We start from the raw sequence: 24,827 nt of genomic DNA, 5'->3' as shown, positions 1-24,827 counted from the left end.
CATGCTTTTTTGTTACTTCTGCAACAGTCATCTGACCCGCTTTGTGTACCATGGGGGATCAGTACCATCACTTATTAATTTATGTGATATATATCTCTCAACTGCCATCGACACTCTTTGAAATCATTCCACATCTTTTCTACACTTACATGATCAGATTGGAAGGAGTGGAGACTGTGTCTTAAAAAGGTATTAAGAGCATTTTTATCAGCTTTTTTAAATAGCTTTTTTGATGGTTATGAGTACTACAGTATTCAGCCTAGCAGCAACTGCCTAGTGGTAGCTAATCCCTGTAACTGTCATGATGCTCCCCACTTTGTCCAGGATTATTTGTTGGTAAGAGGTCAAGTACACTTTAGCAACCATTTATGCTTCAGGTGGGCTCATGAACTAATTGTTCAAAATAATTTTCTGAGGAACCACTCAGTACAATTTCAGACGACATTTTATGCCTGCTGCCGGCTTTAAATATATAATTTTTCCAGCATATCGCGGGTAGATTGAAGTCACCACCGACTATAATTGTATGAGTGAGGTACCTATTTGAAATGAGACTCAAATTTCTTTTGAACTGTTTAGCAACTATATCTTCTGAGTTGGAGGTCAGTAAAACAATCCAATTAATAGTTTAGTCAGATTGTCAAGTATAACCTCTACCAATACTACACAAGGTAAACTACTACTGACAGCAATAAATACTCCACCACCAACTGTATTTAATCTATCCTTTCTGAAGACTGTTTGGTCATTTGAAAAAATTTCAACTGAACTTATTTCCAGCTTTAGCCAGCTTTCTGTACCATTAACTATTTAAGCTTCAGTGCTTTCTATTAGGGCTTGTATCTGTGGCTCTTACCCAACACAAATACAATAATTTACAACTACAATACCGATTGTTTCTACAACTAACTTTCTGTGTTTTACCTGCTCCCTTTTAGACAGACGCCTGCCTATTCTGTCGTTTCCTGAGACCATCTACCCTAAAAACTGCCCAGTCTCTTCCGAGAGAATCTCCTCTGATCCAGTGTGACGCACGTCACTGGTACCAACATCAGCCACCAGTTGGTTGCACCCTGTACTCTTTATGGCACCCAGAAGCACCCTTTCCACATCCAGAATGACTCCCTCCCAGTATGCACAAAGAGTGCACACTGGCTTCCTTCACCTCCTTGGCAGTCATGTTCTTACAGGGCCGCATTACATGCCTAACATTGGAGCTTCCAAGTACCAGCAAACCCACCCTATGTGAATGCCCAGATCTTGTAGGACAAAGCTTCCTCTGGAACAGGGTGGATGACTCAAACACACAATAAATTACAAAAATAAACTAGTAGCTACACAGATAACTGAAACAAGTTGCTCCTGTTTGGAGCTCGTAAAAACATGCAACAAACAAACAGTGTACTCGCCTTATTGGCAGCAGGAACTCAAGGTGCTCTGTCACTGACATTCTAACCGACACTGATATATGCCCAAAACCAGCACCAACAGCACCTCATTGGTGGCAGGATGTACGGCTTTACATCACATCAGTAACAGATGACTGTTACCTTCTCTGGGAGGCTACCTATTGTAACTGCAACTGGAATGGTCGCGGGGTTGAAGTGACGGAAGGCGTGGTGCGACCCGCGGAGCGACCCGCAAACAACAATACAACAGGATAGGATGTACATGACCAACGAAGGACAGAACGAACAACAACAAGATCGAAACAATGGAGTCACAAGGAACCTAACAACCACGTCCACTCATACGCAGGACAAGAAAATACGTAAGCTGTCTAACGTGAGGCGATGTGTCCAGAGACGTACGCAAGATTAGACTGGCTGGCTGAGCGAGAGGCAGGCGCTTAAGTACTCTATCGGGAGTGCCGCTATTGGCCACTTTACCACGTGTTCCACTGTGGCACCCTCACACTAAATGCGGACCAGGAGGTGCGTGCCGCCACAGCTTACGGCGCAATGGTACAGACACCTCTAGGGGTCTTCGACGTGCATGACGTCTGGTGGGGATTCAAATCCCACAGCATGTGGCACCAGACTATCTCCGTTCAAAGACGGAATAAAGGCGCTGGTATTGGTGAGGTTATCTTTACGACCCATCTGCACACATCACGTATGTCACGTCACTCCGGATTACCCTGGAGTTCATCGGTTCGCAGGATGAGATCCCAATGAAAAATCACTTCCTGGACCATATTCAGTGATTGGTGAGGGGTAATAGACACTGGGACAGCACCAAGATGATCACAAGTACGAAGATGTGCAGATTGGGCAGCAGCAGCTTTGATCAACAGAGAGCCGAACCACATCTTACTGAAAGACACCACTTCGCCAAACTTCTCCTTGATATTTCTGCAAGAAACAGCAGCTTTGTGGTGAAGAATGTGTCCCCGTCTATACTAGTACAGACCAGATAGTGAGGAAAGTGTTTATCCCAAGATGGCGAGCATGGACCTCCTTCCAGGGTGTAGCCACAGAAGGGAAGGCTGCAGGGTCATACGAAGTAGCATTCAATTATCTTTTACCACATGCAAAGACGGCCAGATTCTTGCAGCTTGATACACTTCCTGTGCCAAGCATCTGCCCTGATACCATGCACTCCGATCAGGGGCTCTCCCTATGGATGCCACCCAGCCACAGCAAGGAAAGCCATGCACGGCACCATTGCTGGGAGTTCTGATGCTCCAGGATGAGAAGCAACCACTCTGGCATATATGGGGAGGGAACAGCTCAGGTATCAGTAATGTGATCCTTGTGTTGTCAGGGGGCTCAACCATATGGGTGCATAACAGCTACACATGTACACATGTTGGTGACCTAGCCTGGTGGAGGGGAGCAAGAGCAGGGAAGGAAGATGGGAAGAATAGGGGGGGAACCCCAACCTCAATGTAGATGCTAGGGAGGAAGCTCTTCCCCTAACGAGATAAAACCCCAAGGATGGACCAGAAACAGCAAAAAAGGACGAAAGAGAACAGGCAAGAAGCACAAAACTACAAGGAATACAGGGAATCGGATGGATAGCCAGGTCAACATAAATAAGGAAACAGAGAGAGTCGAAGGAGAGGGCAGTGGGGAAGGAGTGAGGATGAGGAGGGAGGGGCACAATGAAGGAAATGCAGCCTGGGAAGGAAGAATGAGCTGCAACAGCTCGGGTCTCCAAGAGCGCCGTACACTAATTCATGAAAGAACAGTGAGTCCCCGAGTCACTTGGGGGGCCTCTACGAGTTAAGATACCTGAGGGACCCAACAATGTGGAACTGCAGATATCGCACGTCTCCACAGCTGCTGTATCACGTTTGTTGCCTTTAATTCCCACATATCCTGTTACCCAGCAGAACACCACCAATTTCCACGGAAGTTTTAGCTGAAGTGGGGTCTCCTGAATGGACTGGATGAAATTCTCTGCCAAGTCCATGCATGAGATGGCTAACAGTACACTTAAACATTCTATGCATATGACACATTTCATGGCTAACTCCTCCAGTGTAATGCCCCATATCGCTCCATCACAGACAGAGCACTAATTTTGCAAGTGGATTTACAGGACACTAACAGGGGAACCCCAGGTGTCAACCTTTTAGTATTGTTCAGATCCGTCAATGAAGACTGGCATTAGCTGCAGCAGCAATTTTCAATATTAATATAGTATATAATGTAATACATTTTAATATTAATAAATTAACTGATATCAAAATCCAATCTGGAATAGTCTCTCCTGTACTCGTTGAATTTTTAACAATTCTGAGCTTCGTTAGCAAAGATATCACTTGAAGACTCACATCCTGGAGACATAATTTTTGTACCCAAAGTGCCCCTAAGTCTGCTTTCATACACATCCAAAGTGACTTTATTGTTTGCAAGTTATTTACAAATGCCATTTTCATAGGTAGCTGTAGAATACTAGTGACTGCTGATCAGACAAGAACCTCTATGCCTGAAGCACCTACACAATCTGCCACAAGATAGTTAATGGTAACTCAGCATCTTCTGAAGATTGATAGCTACAGAGTGAGCCTCATTCCCAAATAGCAGCCAAACAAAAGCGCACCATCTGCATCCATCCAGTACTTCCACACCCTCCAGTACCAGAAGGAAACTGGTTACACAGACAGGATAAAAATCTCACGAAAGATAAGAAGAATTTAAAAAAATGTGCGAAGGTAGGATCCAGGCTAGACCACTGATCAACGGCATCCATGGGCCCCTTGGGTCTGAGCAGGCAATGAGACACCCCTCCAATCTATCAAGTGGCCAACGAGGCTAATGTGCTCTAAGACACAGAGAGGAGCAGTGCTTAATTTCTAAACTTTTAGGTGCCGGAACATGCCCCCTTCTACCACTCCTCCAGACTGAAGCGCCTAGAACCGCTCGGCCAAGTCGGCCGGCTTGAATGATTGGGCACGCAGAGAACCGCTTCTCAGTGGTATCATGAGAGATCTTTTGCACTTAACTCAGAAAGTCAGTTTCATCTCTTTCTTTCTTTCTTTCTGCATCTACTGATTATTTCTCTGTAATCAAACTAAAACATGAAGTGTGCTTGAAAATGCCAGTGAAACTTATTAAGCATTGTAATTTGGGAAGTAATTCTGAATCTATACGGAATGTAAGCTTAACTGCTGTTGTGACACTGCACGATGCTAAAACATTGGATTCAACTATTGTCAGTACTGTCTACCAAATCGCTCAATGAACATTACCTTTTGTTCTGCTCACGATTGTAAACACAGAACACAGGCTATTATGACCCCACAGAAATTAGTTTAAATAAGATTACTTCTATAACAAAACTGTAATATGCCTGACCATAAAACACGCACCAATGGGTATTGTTTCTAAACGAAAGAATAGTTGTGGAAAATGCCATGTAATTTAAATATTTCAATATCTTGCTTCCTGCAGTGAGCATTACCGAAGAAACGCTTTTTCTGTCTATAGCACAGATTCACACAAAAATAATTTACTCAAATATATACAGAAATTAATTGCTGGAAAACAATTATGAAAATTCAAGGATCGTAGGATTTTGTTGTTAGCAACAGCAATTAAAGAGAGATCTGATAAAAAATGACTAATTTTATTCAGAACTAACCATTAAACTGGGAAATTCTGTGACTATATACATTACGTTACAATAGCCAGAAAGTGAGAAACTCTTCATAGAGATGACAGATTTGTTCTTTGCTATAAGCCCATACTGTCTTAACTAAGAAAAACATATTTCATGAGTAGCCGCTGCAAACTGAATATTTATTTTTTAAACCACAAACAATCAAAAGGGACCTGTTATCATAAATGTTAACACATTTGCTGCAATCTGACTGAAAAAAGGTTTTACACGTAGAATACATCTTGTATGAAAGGCAATCGACACATTTGGCATTGGAGAGAACTATTACAAAAATAAACATGCACTTAAATGAAAATCAGTTTCACAGCAGAGTCAACCATTTCAATCAAGGTCGCACTCATAATAATCATCCATCTTCGGAGAACATTTTACAAAAATATGAAAGCTTCTTGACTTCCATTATAGCTCTGTTAAAATTACTTTTTCATTTCCAATAACATACTGTGTATATAAAAAAATTTGTTTGTACATTACACCATTATTTAAACAATTTTATTCCAGTGGGCTGGACGAAGATGTTACACTGTTTCAAGCACTAGTTCAGAACATTAAGTATCCCGCATCTTACAAGGGAACCTCCCCATCACACCCCCCTCAGATTTAGTTATAAGTTGGCACAGTGGATAGCCCTTGAGAAACTAAACACAGATCAATCGAGAAAACAGGAAGAAGTTGTGTGGAACTATGAAAAAATAAGCAAAATATATAAACTGAGTAGTCTATGTGCAAGATATACAACATCAAGGAGAGTGTGAACTCAGGAGCGCCGTGGTCCCGTGGTTAGCGTGAGCAGCTGTGGAATGAGAGGTCCTTGGTTCAATTCTTCCCTCAGGTGAAAAGTTTACTTTCTTTATTTTTGCAAAGTTACGATCTGTCCGTTCGTTCATTGACGTCTCTGTTCACTGTAATAAGTTTAGTGTCTGTGTTTTGCGACCACACCGCAAAACTGTGCGATTAGTAGACGAAAGGACGTGCCTCTCCAATGGGAACCGAAAACATTTGATCACAAGTTCATAGGTCAACCGATTCCTCCACAGGAAAACACGTCCGATATATTCTATACAACACTGGTGACGGCATGTGCGTCACATGACAGGAATATGTTGTCAACCCACCTAACTTGTACACTTGGCGAATGGGTAAAAACATTCTTCTACCTTGCCAGATTTAGGTTTTCTTGTGGATATGATAATCACTCCCAAAAAAGTGATGAAAACATAAGCGTTTGTCACATAAACTGAAAAAAAGTTAAACTTTTCACCCAAGGGAAGGCTTGAACCCAGGACCTCTCTGTCCGCAGCTGTTCACGCTAACCACATGACCACGGCACTCCTGAGCTTGCTATTTCCTTGTTGTTGGTTATCTTGCGCATGGACTACTCAGTTTGTATATTTTTTCATATTTCCACACAACTTCTTCCTGTTTTCTCGATTGATCTGTGTTTAGTTTTACAAGCCCTATCCACTGTGCCAACTTATAACTAAATCTGAGGGGGGTGCGATGGGGAGGTTCCCTTGTTAGCAGATTTTTGGTTCAATTTGCCATTCAACAATTAAAATGCTAATGACCAATAAACTGAATTGGTTGGATTGAGTATCGACCTGTTAACTCATTTATGATAAAATTACAAATGATTCCAAATCAAGAATGCCACATTAATAATAAATCATATTCAGCACTAATTTTGAGATTACAATTTTGTAATCCGATGTATGAATTGAATTTCCCTTCAGTTATAAAATAATGAGTCCTGTCAACATACAGTATATATCTGTGACCTCAGGGTATACAACTTTGTTTAAATACTTCACTTTAAATTTTATTACACTTTCAACATAGCATATTAACTTAAAATGATTGGATTGGATTGTTTGGGGAAAGAGACCAAACAGCGAGGTCATCGGTCTCATCGGATTAAGGAAGGATGGGGAAGGAAGTCAGCCATCCCCTTTCAAAGGCACCATCCCAGCATTTGCCTGGTGCAATTTAGGGAAATCATGGAAAACCTAAATCAGGATGGCCAGATGCGGGATTGAACTGTCGTCCTCCCAAATGCAAGTCCAGTGTGCTAACCACTGCGCCACCTCGCTCGGTACTTAAAATGACAAACATCTGTTATTCTAACGGAACCACACGACTGCTACGGTCACAGGTTCGAATTCTGCCTCAGGCATGGATGTCTGTGATGTCCTTAGGTTAGTTAGGTCTCAGTAGTTCTAAAGTCCTAGGGGACTGATGACCTCAGAAGTCAAGTCCCATAGTGCTCAGAGCCATTTTGTTATTCTGACAAAAGTCAGTGGCATATGACCAGTCAGTTTATACAGAATATACGTTTTATATTTATTGTTAAAAAGTACCTTTTTAGGACATATTGAATTTTAACTGAGCTCACAGTTTTAACTAAGTTCATACTCTGTGGCTCAAACAAAGGAAGAAAAAGTAAGCAGTGTGAAATCAATCACAAACAGTTTGAGATGGATTAAGAAAAACATTTCCATAATACAGTATTGTCTTCATTATACACTATCATTTCGTGCTTTTGACTGAGTAGCAAGTGCAGAATGATATCCCTTCACCAGCCAAGACTTTACATGATGCCCAGGTTCATATCTAGCTACAGGTGGTCCCAGAAGTCTGATGCGTAATAAACTACAAACAGTGCTGATGTAGAATGAAGATCTCAGTGGTGTCAGAATTAAGTTCATTGCAGAAAAGTCACGTTCACACTCCACATTCGACACTGCAATCCTGTTTATTACTGATAAGAATTTTTTTAACACTGGTGGCTGTACAAGAATAGTTGGAGTTTCTCCGCTTAGTACTGGTTTCAGACCCTGATTGTACTCCTTGAAGTCTTATTATTTCACAAGGGCTATTAATTTTAAATCTTTCACACATTCCAAAAATTCTCATTTTCTCCTTAAGTGATAAATATGTTTTTAGGCCAGAATTGGGGTGAATGACCTTCCTGTCATTCATAACAACATTGTAGCTTTCAGATGCATTGACTGTTGATATGAATACACTAAACAGATTCAGAAGGATGTAGGTTGTAGTAGGTAGTGGGAGATGAAGAAGCTTGCACAGGATGAAGTAGCACGGAGAGCTGCATCAAACCAGTCTCAGGACTGAAGACAACAACAACAACAACAACAACAACAACAACAACAACAACAACAGCCTGGATGACAAATTATTTCCCAAGTTGTGAAAAAGTGTTTATCAGTAATCTTGGAAATATTTGTTCTTTCAGAAAATTTGACACATCGAAAGTTCATACGAGGGCCGTTCAGAAAGTAACCTCCGGTTGATTTAAAAAAATACACCAAGTTAAATAAAAATATTTTAATATATACATCTTACAACTACATCTTTGCACTATTTTTCTACATAGTCTCCATAGCGATTGAGGCACTTATCGTATCTCTTCACAAGCTTTGAAAATCCTTCTGCATAAAAATCACCCGCTTGTGCCTGGAGCCAGCCTGTGACTGCATCTTTGAGCTCTTCGTCGTCATCAAACCGCTGTGACCCGAGCCATTTCTTCAAATGCATGAAGAGGTGATAATCACTTGGCGCCAGGTCTGGGCTGTAAGGTGGATGGTTGATAACGTCCCACTTGAAGGACTCAAGAAGGGCCGTTGTTCTGCGAGCAGAGTGAGGACGGGCGTTATCGTGCAAAAAAACGATACCGGAAGTCAGCATACCACGGTGTTTGTTCTGTATAACCCATCGTAACTTTTTTATTGTTTCACAGTACACGTCTTGATTAATGGTCGTACCACGTTCCATGAATTCAACCAACAACACCCCTTTGGCATCCCAAAACACCGCTGCCATCAGTTTTCTGGCAGAAAAATCTTGCGAGGCTTTTCTTGGTTTGGTAGGCGAATTTGAATGTGCCCACATCTTTGATTGTTCTTTTGTCTCAGGGTTCACGTACTTAATCCAGGTTTCGTCACCGGTCACGATTCTGTTTAACAATGGTTCTCCTTCGTCCTCATAACGTGACAGAAAGTCTAATGCAGAGGCCATTCTTTGAGTTTTGTTGTGGTCGGTAAGAATTTTGGGCACCCATCGTGCACAGAACTTACGGTAACCCAATCTTGCTGTCACTATCTCGTACAAGAGAGTCTTAGAAATCTGTGGAAAACCAGTAGACAACTCCGACATTGAGAAACGTCGATTTTCACGAACTTTTGCATCAACTGTCTGAACGAGTTCGTCAGTCACCAATGATGGTCTACCACTCCTCTCTTCATCATGAACGTTTTCTCGTCCACTTTTAAATAAACGTACCCATTCACGGACAACTCCTTCACTCATAACTCTTGGTCCGTACACGGCACAAAGCTCACGATGAATAGCTGCTGCAGAATATCCTTTGGCTGTAAAAAACCTTATGACAGCACGCACTTCACATTTGGCGGGGTTTTCTATTGCAGCACACATTTCAAACTGCCACAAAAACTAAACTAGCGCAGGTACGACGTTCACTCGACCACGGCTTGATGCCGACTGACCTGTTGAGTGCGTGAACGCACAGATGGCGTCGCTACTCCCCCCACAACCCGCACTGTGACCAATCGGAGGTTACTTTCTGAACCGCCCTCGTATTTTCCAGTGCAATGTTAGCTACATTTGCATGTTGTCCCATTGCATCAACCCGACTTTCAAACACTTTTATTGGAAGTCTAATGTCATCGTAAGCTTGAACAAGGTTTACACTTGATATTTGAAGCTGTAGGAATAGATCGGCCAACTCTTCTAAGGCATCATACATTACAGCTAGGTTGGAGACAAAAGATGTAGATGACAATGTATTACGAAGCCCTTTGTAAGTAGACCGTTTTGAGTCCCATTTCGTGTCCTCTGATGCTTCTAAAAAATGACTGTACAGAGCCAAAAATCTTTCCATACAGCTTTTACTGCCAATAAACTGGAGGCCACCCAATGAGAGTCGAGCACACAACAGATTTTTAAAATTTCTTGCTCCAAACCTTTAGCAACAACCGCCAGCTCCCTGCTGCTTTTCGTAGAGCAGCTGAAGATATTTCTAACTTTACCCATGAATATTTTAAAGTGATTCATTCTCGCCACTTCTTCTATCGTGTCGCGCACGACGAGTTCTAAATGATGATTCAAACAATGCCAGATGAATAAGTTTGGAAACATTTCCATCACCTGCTTTGCGAGGCCAGACTTTTTTCCTAACATGACATAAGTTCCATCGCAAGTCAAAGTTATTAAATGGTCTTTCAAAAAGTCATAGCCTAGACCTAGTGATTCTAACTGCTTTAAATGTTCTTTTAAGATACCAGATAGTGTTGTGTCATTTAGCTCAAAAAGCGTCAAAAAATTGTCATGGGGTTTTCCATTCCTTTTAACAAGGTTCTAAAGTATACAATCAAAGCGTTTTTGTTTGAAAGAGAAGTGGCTTCATCCAAAAGAAGTGAAAATTTGGAGTCACTCTTTATTAAATTATTTATTAGATCTGGTCAGAAATATCAAGCGCTATATTAGAGCAAAGAACATCTGAATGTAGTATCCGGGCCATATCCAAACCATTTTTAATTTGGAGATCAATTTCTGTCTCAAACTCATAAAATCATCTATTTAACTTTGCTTGCTTATAAGCTGTGCGAAATACACTCTCAGTAACAACTTCTTGTTCCTTTACCATGGAAGCAACCGAGTTCTGAATATGATGTTTTTCTGCGTTAGTCTGGATTTTGTTCACTAAACCATGAGCTTGAGACTTTCGGTGATCAAATAGTTTTTTCTGAAGAGGCGTTAGTTGATCTTTTTTATTTGTCCCATATGAGCTTACAGTTCCTAAAACCCATTGCTCACTCAGTTTTAAATCTTTCCTTTTTTCAGCATCTAGTGTAGATACACTTCTACAAACTTGGTAACCTAGCTTTTTTTTAATAATTAACCACAGGTTTTTAGCTTTATAATCTGTACATTGTTCGATAGACCAACAATCTGGCTTTTCGTCATCATTACAATTATCATTACTGTCTATAGATGTTTTGTCCGTATCCATATCAGCCAACTTACAGATATTTTCATTTAGCGATGACGTCTTAGGAGAAAGATCATCTGCCTTGTTGTTTGCATCTTCTTCTCCAGCTGCAGTTGCTCACTAACTTTTTGTCTTTTAGGTTTAAAGACGTCACTAATTTTTGTGGAGGTATACATAACCATTAAACTCTCATGTCCACTCACAGTCACAATATGTAAATAAACACTATGAACAAACCAAAACAATGCTGTTGGTTCTGAGCAGAACAACAACTGAACTGCAAGCGACTGACGTACATTGAGTGAGTGAGTAATATTGTTGAATGAGAATTCCGAAAGTGCCTGTTGGATTGTTTGTTTGCCTCTCTGTGAGGCAGCGATGGCTAAAAAGGTAAATTGATACAAATTGAAAAAGACATAGACATGACCTGTCTGAATCATGGACTACGAAGACTGAATTCACAGACAGACATGCAGATACGCAATTATAACTAGAGAACCACTTATGCGATTTACAGGTTTCTTTGTTTAACTCACAGATATAGGCATTTACTATCTATCAGTATATATTTAGCTACGTTAGGTAGCACAAGAAATAAGCTGTGGCTATAATTGTAAGTCAAGTCGCAAGAAAGTGGGCTGCCGTCATGCTCTCTTGCAGTATGCTGCTTAAACTATTAGAGCAAAATCATTTGCTTTAGTAATGAATTGTAGACTTCAAAAAGAACCACAAAAAGTTGGCGAGAGGATGTGTTTGTCTTTCACAGTTGAGTCACAGTCACACTTTTTCTACTTTGTAGGTGCTGAAACAGGCGACTTCAGAAGACAAAAGAAATCATCATTTTCGTTCAACCGTAATCTTTCATTTAGGCACATCTTTTTGAGCTCTACAATCTGGTACTACATAACTTGATGTAGTTCTTATGGACTACGTAACGTATTTCAAGAGAGCACGCTGGTGGAAAACATTTTTACTTCATATAACTGATGAAATTTAAACGGCTGAACAGACTTTCAGAAATATAGCTAAGAGCCATCCAGATTAAACCAGCTTTCAAATAAAAGTACAGCTTTAAAATCTGAACTTTCGTTTGAGAACTATGTTGGGGCAGACAGACAGAGTTACCGGTCAAACATATACACCTCCATTCTGCATTCGGAGTTCAAATTTGCCCCCTGTGGGAGCGTCAACCATGTTCTAACAACAGTGCGGGCAGATAAAGTGCCGTGGACAAAAGGGACATATCAGCTCAAAAGGCTACCAACTTTTAGTCATTCATGCTCCATACCCACATTTGATTAGCAGCTATGACATAAATTACGACACGGAATAAAATGATTTCGGGAGGTTCACATTCAAACACGGCTTACGTTATTTATTTCTCATTCACACACATAACATGAGATGTTGCCTTGCCACTACACAAATCTGTTCAGCAGGGAACGTAGCAGGCAAAACCATAGAGATGTCAGGGTACACCACATCTCACTTCAGAAATGTGTCAAACACACCCAGGAACAGGCGACAGAAAACCACAGGTTCTATTGAGTATTTTGGTCCAAAGGAGAAGTCAAGGCTGATCCAAGGATGAATGTGTATTGCATAGCTGAGCAGCAGTTTTTAGCACCTGATCTGCAGGGGAGGTACACTAGTCTCCTGAAGTAGGCTGTTCACAGGGCTGGTCCGAAAGGCTCCTGTCACAAGTCTGACTGCACAATGGTGTATCGGGTCCAGCATCTGCAATGCTGAAGACAATGCGGTGCCACATGCCAGGCTCCCATAATCAAGATGCGATCAGACTTTTGTAGAAATGCAAAAAGTATAGAGTGGCCTTCATACCACTGTGCAGGTACGATTAATAGAAGGACAACTATCTATGAAAACAGTAACTTCTTTACTCAAAAGACAGTGAGAAGTAATCTGTTAGTGAATTCCATTTAATTTTCATTCTAAGTAGAAAGGTGTTCAGTTGTGAAAGACTTAATATATGCATAGTAACTAAATTTGCTATGGACCATATAGATATTTCATGTCAGATAGGAATTTGTTTGAAAAGTAATATTAAACCTATGTCCAATTTAAGATTCTACAGTGAATATTAATAGAAACGTTATTGAGACCATTTATTTTTACTAAGTCCTCAAGGCAATAGTATGTTTTGTTATCTGTTATATTTACGTAAATAGTTTGTTCTAATCTGTTAGCTCCAACCTTAACGTGAACATACTGCATTCAGGTGCCAGAGTTCATTGCACTCGTGTGGCAAAGTATAGGTTGTGTTTGTCCGTTAAAGTTAATCATACCTATTTTCTTGAACAAGAATGTCAATCATTCTCTTGCCTAATTAGGCTGGCAACTGTTTTCCTTTATCCTTTGAACAGTGTGGATAGGTTAAACATTGTTCAACACTGTTTAAATATTTACGTACTTCTGATTTTCATTTCCGATAAGCCACCTCCATTAGGTATATCATGGTCAACACAACTAAAATCCTTTCAGAGGGTAACACTGCTCTGCTTATTCATACTATAATTACTGGAATAAAAATTTCATGATACAGGGTGTTTCAAAAATGACCGGTATATTTGAAACGGCAATAAAAACTAAACGAGCAGAAATAGAAATACACCGTTTGTTGCAATATGCTTGGGACAATAGTACATTTTCAGGTGGACAAACTTTTGAAATTACAGTAGTTACAATTTTCAACAACAGATGGCGCTGCAAGTGATGTGAAAGATATAGAAGACAACGCAGTCTGTGGGTGCGCCATTCTGTACGCCGTCTTTCTGCTGTAAGCGTGTGCTGTTCACAACGTGCAAGTGTGCTGTGGACAACATGGTTTATTCCTTAGAACAGAGGATTTTTCTGGTGTTGGAATTCCACCGCCTAGAACACAGTTTTGTTGCAACAAGACGAAGTTTTCAACGGAGGTTTAATGTAACCGAAGGACCGAAAAGCGATACAATGAAGGATCTGTTTGAAAAATTTCAACGGACTGGGAACATGACGGATGAACGTGCTGGAAAGGTAGGGCAACCGCATACGGCAACCACAGAGGGCAACGCGCAGCTAGTGCAGCAGGTGATCCAACAGCGGCCTCGGGTTTCCGTTTGCCGTGTTGCAGCTGCGGTCCAAATGACACCAACGTCCACGTATCGTCTCATGCGCCAGAGTTTACACCTCTATCCACACAAAATTCAAACGCGGCAACCCCTCAGCGCCACTACCATTGCTGCACGAGAGACATTCGCTAACGATATGGTGCACAGGATTGATGACGGCGATATGCATGTGGGCAGCATTTGGTTTACTGACGAAGCTTATTTTTACCTGGACGGCTTCGTCAATAAACAGAACTGGCGCATATGGGGAACCAAAAAGCCCCATGTTGCAGTCCCATCATCCCTGCATCCTCAAAAAGTACTGGTCTGGGCCGCCATTTCTTCCAAAGGAATCATTGACCCATTTTTCAGATCCGAAACGAATACTGCATCTCGCTATCTGGACATTCTTCGTGAATTTGTGGCGGTACAAACTGCCTTAGATGACACTGCGAACACCTCGTGCTTTATGCAAGATGGTGCCCGGCCACATCGCACGGCCGACGTCTTTAATTTCTTGAATGAATATTTCGATGATCGTGTGATTGCTTTGGGCTATCCGAAACATACAGGAGGCGGCGTGGATTGGCCTCCCTATTCGCCAGACATGAACCCCTGTGACTTCTTTCTGTGGGGACACTTGAAAGACCAGGTGTACCGCCAGAATCCAGAAACAATTGAACAGCTGAAGCAGTACATCTCATCTGCATGTGAAGCCATTCCACCAGACACGTTGTCAAAGGTTTCGGGTAATTTCATTCAGAGACTACGCCATATTATTGCTACGCATGGTGGATATACGGAAAATATCGTACTATAGAGTTTCCCAGACCGCAGCGCCATCTGTTGTTGACAATTGTAACTACTGAAATTTCGAAAGTTTGTCTGCCTGAAAATGTACTGTTGTCCCAAGCATATTGCAACAAACGGTGTATTTCTATCGCTGCTCGTTTAGTTTTTATTGCCGTTTCAAATATACCGGTCATTTTTGAAACACCCTGTACGAACTTCCTCCAGCTTTGAGGTTATGGTATAGCAGTAGCGGACAGTAGTGTTATAAACTACCAAGTCAATCCCAAAAAGGGGACTATATAATTAATAATGAAAGTTGTAGAAGTCCAGAGGGTATGGGAGCTAGTGTCCAAAACTCAGACCAGATTCAAGCACAAAAGCACAATCTCCACCAAGAAGACCATCTAGCAGAAAGGTAGAGAGGGGAAAAGAAAGAACAGGAGAAATAGACTTGCAACACGGAAAGGAAGGTAGTACTACAAGAGCTGGGACCCTGTCTTGGCCAAGCATGTACTCACGAAAGTGATGTGAGCCCCCCTGGAGCAGAACTACTTTCCTTGCTCCCCTTTTTAACTCACAGGCATTTGGCCTTTACTGCCCAAAGGACTGTAATATTCTTTGCAGTTGCTTGGCATCTGAACCATCACAGACCTGACCATCATGCTTGGGGTGCAGAGTGATATACAATACACCAGGGAACAGGTAATCTTTGTAGGAGGTCACAAAACTTTTCAATGGTCACACGCTCCACAGCCAGCCAGTTGACTGTACTTATATTACCCACCACCACCACCACCACCACCACCACCACCACCACCACCTACCTGTTCTGAAACTGCTCTAAATAAACAAGATCCATCTCTTGCTGTGTGCTTGCGATAAAATCCATGTGACTCCAGCCACTGGTCCATTGGATCAGAATTCTTTGCACAGAACTTACGACGTGCCATGATCTGCAATAAAATAGACTGGATGTTATTTCCTATAGGGTGAGTTGAGGAAATATATTTCTAATCCCATCCCTCTCCCCTTCCCCTGCCCCCTGATACACTAAGCTATCAAGCAATGGAAAATGGCATTCTATCAATACTCTCAAAAAGAAACTGACAAATCTTCTGTCCTTAAACTCTCTCTAACAACACACACAAACCACTGCAGGATGTCAGTGCTCTGTATTCTTCTGGAAAACAGATGCAGTGGCATATCAGCTCTTAAAATAATTTGGCCCCCAACAAGGACACTGGTGTTGCCCTGTCAGTCCATTTTCCACAACACTGGCATGGTTGTTCCAGGGACCAGTCTAACAGTTAGAGCGAATCATTCCTGATTAAAAACCAACTTACCTGTTTACAGGAAACTATCCCACTGTTCTCTGATTCATGTCTAGTGCATGACACACTACATTCTCCGAGCCACACAACACCTTTGTTCAGCAGAAATACATTTGATGAAACATTGAGAATAAATTCTAAAAGGTGGCTACACACATTCTGATGGAAGATTTGTGATACAAGTGTCTGGCATAGCCAGTGCAAGTGGGACACCATTGGACACTTGAGGTAAGAAAGATTCTGGTCCGCATTGTAAAACATGGCTGATCCTGCCCACACCGCAGTTTATTATATACCGCCTCCTGAAATCCTCTTCACAGCTGAGAAATTATGCTAGGAAGCCCTTTCCATAGGAGCAGGATTTCCTGAGGATAAGTTAATAACAAGGTAATTCTTCCCTAGAACAATTCCCTGCACAGTGGCAGTATTTCAGTTGTTGTTGTGGTCTTCAGTCCAGAGACTGGTTTGATGCAGCTCTGCACGCTACTCTATCCTGTGCAAGCTTCTTCACCTCCCAGGACCTACAGCAACCTACATCCTTCTGAATTTGCTTAGTGTATTCATCTCTGCCTCCCTCTATGATTTTTACCTTCCACGCTGCCCTCCAGTACTAAATTGGTGATCCCCTGATGCCTCAGAATATGCCCTACCAACCGATCCCTCCTTCTAGTCAAGTTGTGCCATAAATCTCTCTTCTCTCCAATTCTATTGCATCCCTCCTCATTAGTTATGTGATCTACCCATCTAATCTTCAGCAGTCTTCTGTAGCACCACACTTCCAAAGCTTCTATTCTCTTCTTGCCTAAACTATTTATCGCTCATGTTTCACTTCCATACATGACTACACTCCATACAAATACTTTCAGAAACGACTTCCTGACACTTAAATCAATACTCGATGTTAACAAATTTCTTTTCTTCAGAAACGCTTTCCTTGCCATTGCCAGTCTACATTTTATATCCTCTCTACTTCGACCATCATCAGTTATTTTGCTTCCCAAATACCAAAACTCCTTTACTACTTTAAGTGTCTCATTTCCTAATCTAATTCTCACAGCATCACCCAGTTTAATTCGACTACATTCCATTATCCTCATTTTGCTTTTGTTGATGTTCATCTTATATCCTCCTTTGAAGACACTGTCCATTCTGTTCAGCTGCTCTTCCAGGTCCTTTGCTGTCTCTGACAGAATTACAATGTCACCGGCATACATCAAAGTTTTTATTTCTTCTCCACGGATTTTAATACCTACTGTGAATTTTTCTTTTGTTTCCTTTACCGGTTGCTCAATATACAGATTGAATAACATCGGGTAGAGGCTACAACCCTGTCTCACTCCCTAACGACTGCTTCACTTTCGTGCCCCTTCACTCTTATAACTGACACCTGGTTTCTGTACAAATTTTAAATAGCCTTTCGCTCCCTGTATTTTACCCCTGCCACCTTCAGAATTTGAAAGAGTATTTCAGTCAACATTGTCACATATGATCTTCATCTACCTCCTCTTCCATTTCCATAATATTGTCCTCAAAAACATCGCCCTTGTATAGACCCTCTATATACTCCTTCCACCTTTCTGCTTTCCCTTCTTTGCTTAGAACTGGGTTTCCATCTGAGCTCTTGATATTCATGCAAGTGGTTCTCATTCCTCCAAAGGTGTCTACATTTCCTGTAGGCAGAATCTGTCTTACCCCTAGCGATATGCGCCTCTAAATCCTTACATTTGACCTCTAGCCATCCCTGCTTAGCCATTTTGCGCTTCCTGTCGATCTCATTTTTGAGACGTTTGTATTCCTTTTTGCCTGCGTCATTTACTGCATTTTTATATTTTCTCCTTTCATCAATTAAATTCAATATCTCTTCTGTTAACCAAGGATTTCTATTAGCCCTCATCTTTTTACCTACTTGATCCTCTGCTACCTTCACCATTTCGTCTCTCAAAGCTACCCATTCTTCTTCTACTGTATTTCTTTCCCCCATTCCTGTCAATTGTTCCCTTATGCTCTCCCTGAAACTCTCTTCTACAACCTCTGGTTCTTTCAGTTTATCCATGTCCCATCTCCTTAAATTCCCACCTTTTTGCAATTTCTTCAGTTTTAATCTACAATTCATAACCAATAGATTGTGGTCAGAGTCCACATCTGCCCCTGGAAATCTCTTACAATTTAAAATCTGGTTCTTGAATCTCTGTCTTACCATTATATAATCTATCTGATACCTTCCAGTATCTCCAGGCCCCTTCCATGTATTCAGCCTTCTTTTATGATTCTTGAACCAAGTGTTAGCCATGATTAAGTTATGTTCTGTGCAAAATTCTACCAGGCGGCTTCCTCTTTCATTTCTTACCCCCATTCCATATTCACCTACTATGTTTCCTTCTCTTCCTTTTCCTGCTATCGAATTCCAGTCACCCATGACTATTATATTTTCATCTCCCTTCACTATCTGAATAATTTCTTTTACCTCATCATACATTTCGTCAATCTCTTTGTCATCTGCAGGGCCTGTTGGCATATAAACTTGTACTACTGTGGTAGGTGTGGGCTTTGTATCTATCTTGGCCACAATAATGCGTTCACTACACTGTTTGTAGTAGCTTACCTGCACTCCTATTTTTTTTTTTTTTTTTTTTTTTAAACCTACTCCTGCATTACCCCTATTTGATTTTGTATTTATAAACCTGTATTCACCTGACCAAAAGTCTTGTTCCTCCTGCCACCGAACTTCACTAATTCCCACTATATCTAACTTTAACCTATCCATTTCCCTTTTTAAATTTTCTAACCTACCTGACTGATTAAGGGATCTGTCATTCCACACTCCGACCCGTAGAACGCCAGTTTTCTTTCTCCTGATAACAACGTCCTCTTGAGTAATCCCCGCCCGGAGATCCGAATGAGGGACTGTTTTACCTCCGGAATATTCTACCCCAAGAGGATGCCATCATCATTTAACCATACAGTAAAGCTGCATGCCCTCGGGAAAAATTATGGCTGTAGTTTCCCCTTGCATTCAGCTGTCCGCAGTACCAGCACAGCAAGGCCATTTTGGTTAGTGTTACAAGGCCAGATCAGTCAATCATCCAGACTGTTACCCCTGCAACTACTGAAAAGGCTGCTGCCCCTCTTCAGGAACCACACGTTTGCCTGGCCTCTCAACAGATACCCTTCTGTTGTAATTGCACCTACGGTATGCCTATCTGTATTGCTGAGGCACGCAAGCCTCCCCACCAACGGCAAGGTCCATGGTTCATGGATAAAAAGCTGATCAGAAGGCTCAGGAAGCTTATTTCATCAAAATACAATGGGAATAAGTGGAACAACCATAGCGTTTAAGGCCAATCTCTGCTGGCACATTTGGCAAAAAGTCTATAACACAGACAACTTTAACAACAAATATGTTTGTGAAGAACTCCTTCAAAGACTGACAGTTACTTTCCACTAAAACACTGAAAGCAAACATGCAGCATTAAATAAACAATCAGTTTAGGTAACTAATGGCATTATAATATCATGCAGGAGAAAACAGGAGCCGTATCTCAACATGAAAGAGTGTCACACCAGTTACAGAATTTTGCTGCAGACAATACTCCAAACTGCTGAAGAATGTCATCAGACATGCTAAATGAATTCAATATACCATGGAAAGAGAGATCTCTTTGTTTTAATTTTTTGCTATTGTCAGTTATAAATTAAGTATCAGGGCAGAAGGTGGGCACTCAACATACTGCTTTTGTGAGGAAGAATTAACTGAACTATGAGAGTTCAGAACAATATTACATGACCACTTCATTTCAATAGTTAGAAAGCTGAACCAAAATTTTATTGGCGCAAGGTGTATACCCAAGTTCCAAGCCAATTATGCCATATGGAGCTACAAGGAAAGAAGTGAGAGAAATTTGCATGAAGATTTTACATACATAAATCCTTGTTCCACAGATAACGAATACAACATTTCATGATGATGTGGAATGTGTCACTTTAACATAAGTTTTCTTTACACAATTAATTTTTTTTTTTTTTTTTTTACAGCTACTACTTCATATCTAAGAATTCATCTATTGAGTAGGAGGAGTTGTCATTCAGAAATTATTTCAATTTGTTTTTAAATGTTGGTTGGCTATCTGTCAGACTTTTAATACTATATGGCAAATGACCGAAGATTTTTGTGGCAGCATAATTCACTCTTTTCTGCGCCAAATTGAATCCAGAATAGTGAAGATCATCCTTTCTTCTAGTGTTGTAGCTATGCACTTTGCTGTTATTTTTGAATTGGGATGGGTTCTCAATCACAAATTTCGTAAGTGAATATATGTATTGTGAAGGTACTGTGAATATCCAGAGTTCCTTAATAAATGTCTGCAAGGTGACCTTGGACCGGCTCCAACTATTATTCTGATTACACACTTTCGTGTAATGAATATTTTCTCTCTTAATGGCGAATTGCCCCAAAATATGACGACATATGAAAACAGTGAATGAAAATAGGCAAAGTAGGCTAATTTACTGATTTGTTTATCACCAAAATTTACAAAAACCATACGAGCGTAAGAATCTAAACTTAACTGTTTCAGCAGATTATTGACATGCTTCTTCCAATTCAATTTCTCATCAATGCACACACCCAGTATTCTGCCTTAACAACAAACCTCTGTTCATAGTCTATATTTATCAATGGTGTTATGCCATTTACTGTACAGAATTGTATAAACTGGGTTTTCTCAAAATTTAGCGAGGAAACATTTGCAGAGAAACACTTAAGAATTTTCTGAAAGACATTATTTACAATTTCCTCAGCTGATTCTTGCTTGTTGGGTACTTTTATCATTATCAAAAAGAACTTGCTTTGCATCTTCATGAATAGAGAGTACACACACACACACACACACACACACACACACACACACACACACACACACACACACCAGGTTCCAAGAGTTCCGAAACCTGAACAGAAAATTGGAACAGAGATCAACATAAACATCATTTCCACCCTTTTTACTGCACATGAAAACCACACACTGCATGTTGTACCACCATACAGAAAGACCTTCAGAGGTAATGGTCCAGATTGCTGTACACACCAGTACCTCTAATACCCAGTAGCATGTCCTCTTGCAATCATGCATGCCTGTGTTCATTGTTGCATACTATCCACAAGTTCATTAAGCCACTGTTGGTCCAGATTGTCCTACTCCTGAACAGCGATTCAGTGTAGATCCCTCAGCATGGTTGGTGGGTCACGTCGTCCATCAACAGCCCTTTCAATCTATCCCAGGCATGTTCGATAGGGTTCATGTCTGGAGAACATGCTGGCCACTCTGGTTGAACGATATTGTTATCCTGAAGGAAGTCATTCACAAGATGTGCATGAAGTGGATGCGAATTGTCATCCATGAAGACGAATGCCTCACCAATAAGCTGCCGATATGTTTGCAGTATTGGTCGGAGGATGGCATTCATGTATCATACAGCCATTATGTCACCTTCCATGACCACCAGCAGTGTACGTAGGCCCCACATAATGCCACCCCAAAACAGCAGAGAACCTCCACCTTGCTGCACTCACTGGACAGTGTGTCTAAGGCGTTCGGCCTGACCGGGTTGCCTCCAGACACGTCTCCGATGATTGTCAGGTTAAAGGCACATGCGACACTCATCACTGAAGATAATGTGATGCCAATCCTGAGTGGTCCATTCAGCACATTGTTGGGCCCATCTGTACTGCGCTGCATGGTGTCACAGTTGCAAAGATGGACCTCACCATGGTCGTCGGGAGTGAAGTTGCGCATCATGCAGCCTATTGCGCACAATTTGAGTCATAACACGACGTCCTGTGACTGCACGAAAAGCTTTATTCAACATGGTGGCGTTGCTGTCAGGGTTCCTCCGACCCATGATCCATACATAGCGGTCATCCACTGCAGTAGTAGCCTTTGGGCGGCCTGAGCGAGGTGTGTCATCGACAGTTCCTGTCTCTCTCTGTATCTCCTCCATGTCCGGACAACATCGTTTTGGTTCACTCTGAGACGCCTGGACACTTCTGTTGTTGAGAGACCTTCCTGGCACAAAGTAACAATGTGGATGCGATCGAACCACGGTATTGACCATCTAGGCATGGTCAAACTACAGACAACACGAGCCATGTACCTCCTTCCTAGTGGAATGACGAACTGATCGGCTGTCGGACCCCATCCGTCTTATAGGCGCAGCTGATGCATGGTGGTTTACATCTTTGCGCATGTTTAATGACATCTCTGAACAGTCAAAGGGACTGTGTCTGTGATACAATATCCACAGTCAACGTCTATCTTCTGGAGGTTTAGGAATCGGGATGATGCAAAACTTTTTTTTTTTTTATGTGTATATTAAGAACAATAAGGGACTGAAGACTGAACCCTGTGGGACACTATTCTTGATACCTCCCCAGTTAGAAGACTCTGCTGATTTTTACAGACTATCTGTACTGTTAACTTCAACCTTCTGCATTCTTCCAGTTAAGTACGAATTAAACCATTTGTGCAGTGTCCCACTCATATCACAATACTTAAGCTTATCTAGAAGAATTTCATGATTCACACAATCAAAAGCCTTTGAGATATCAAAATATTCTAATGGGCTATGTTTGGTTATTCAATGCATTTAATATTTTATCAGTTAAAGCATATATAGCATTTTCTGTTGAAAAGCCTTCCTGAAAACCAAATTCACGTTTTGTTAGTATTTCATTTTTACAAATATGTGATGCTAATCTTGGATACATTACTTTTTCAAGAATTTTGGATAAAGCTGTTGGAAGTGAGACTGGTCAGTAGTTGTTAACATCAGACCTATTCTCTTTCTCATGCAATGATTTAACAATAGCATATTTCAGTCTATCTGGAAAAATACCCTGTTTCAGTGAGCTACTACATATGTGGCCGAGAATCCTGCTTATCTATTGGGAGCAAGCTTTTAGTACTCTGTTGGAAATGACATTAATTCCATGTGAGCATTTACTTTTGAGTAAATTTATTATTTTCCTAATTTCATTAGGAGAGGTGGGTTGAATTTCAGTTTTATCAAATTCAATAGGTAATGCCTCTTCCATTTACTGCCTTGCTTTTCTAATGAATAGCTGGATCATATTTTCTCTACAACACTTACATTATTATTAAAAATGTTTTCTTATTCTGACTTATTGTTGAACTTTTCATTGTGTTTGATAGAAATACAGTCTTTCTGTGCTCTCAGTTGCCCTGTTTCCCTTTTAACAACATTCCAAATTGTTTTAATTTTATTATCAGATGTGCTAATCTCGGACCTAATGCACATACTTTTAGTCTTTGTAATAACTTTTCGTAATACAGTGCAGAAGTTTTTATAATGTTTTACTGTTTCTGGGTCAGTACTACTACTAGCTCCAAGATACGTTTCCCTCTTCTGTTTACAAGATATTTTTATCCCTTTAGTAAGCCATGGCTTTTTACATGGTTTTGTAGAATTATATTTCACTGTATTCTTAGGGAAACAGTTTTCAAATATACTCACAAAGGTATCATGAAATAGGTTAAATTTTAAATTAGCATCATGTTCCCTGTACACCTCATCCCAGTCAAACTGTTGAAAGCTCTCCCTAAAATTTTTTGAATTGTTAAAATGTTAATTGAATGCACTATTTTTGGAGGATTGTTTTGCATTACTGTATGGAGCTATATCATATACTGTAACTGGCTGTGCATCATTATCAGATAGACCATTCTTAACTGGAAAAGTTTATTTGATTAAATTTATCTTGGTCTATTAAAAAATTATCCATCAGTGTGCTGCTTTCCTGCACAACTCAAGTAGGAAAATCAGTAACTGATGTCAAATTGAAAGAACCATGTAATACTTCAAGGTCAAGCTTTCTATTTTACTCTTTTAGAAAATCTACATTGAAATCCCCACAAACAATAATTTGCTTTCCTTTGATAGATAGCACAACAAAGAATCCAAGTTTTTTTCAAAAATAGTTCAAAATTTCCCAATGGGGACCTATATACAGCTATAATATAAAAGTGCCATTATTTAGTTTAAGCTCACCACTCATGCTTCTATATGTTGCTCTATGCAAAATTTTTTAGTTTCCAAATTGTTCTCACTCTGGCAGATTTTAACATATATGGCAACTGCTCCTCTCTCCATAGTGTCTCTACTTACATGTGCTGAAAGCTTATATCCACCTACATTTACAATTTTCATACCTGTGACTATACGATGTTCAGACAGGCATAGTACATCTATTCCACCCTCAGTTTCTAAATCTTCTGAACAAACAAGAAGCTCATCTACTTTGTTTTTTAATCCCCTGATATTCTTATGCAATATACTAACATTATTTTTCAATGTGCTTTTATGTAAATCTTGTGATATTTTAACATCTCTAATACCTGCCTGTCTGAACTTCTCATTAAGGTCAAT

At 40.6% G+C, this 24,827-nt stretch overlaps 1 protein-coding gene across 1 annotated transcript in view; it reads right to left on the bottom strand.

Moving 5' to 3' along the window:
- The window catches only part of LOC126470727 (protein ovarian tumor locus-like), a 257,945-nt gene that overhangs the window by 137,443 nt on the left and 95,675 nt on the right, over positions 1-24,827 (bottom strand). The window contains exon 2 of the mRNA XM_050098731.1: positions 15,879-16,007. Coding sequence (XP_049954688.1) covers positions 15,879-16,007 — 129 coding nt within the window. The remainder of the gene's footprint in view (positions 1-15,878; positions 16,008-24,827) is intronic.

The sequence above is a fragment of the Schistocerca serialis genome, chromosome 3 (genome assembly GCF_023864345.2).
Source record: "Schistocerca serialis cubense isolate TAMUIC-IGC-003099 chromosome 3, iqSchSeri2.2, whole genome shotgun sequence".
Classification (NCBI taxonomy): domain Eukaryota; kingdom Metazoa; phylum Arthropoda; class Insecta; order Orthoptera; family Acrididae; genus Schistocerca; species Schistocerca serialis.
This window is presented reverse-complemented; position numbering and strand designations above follow the sequence as displayed.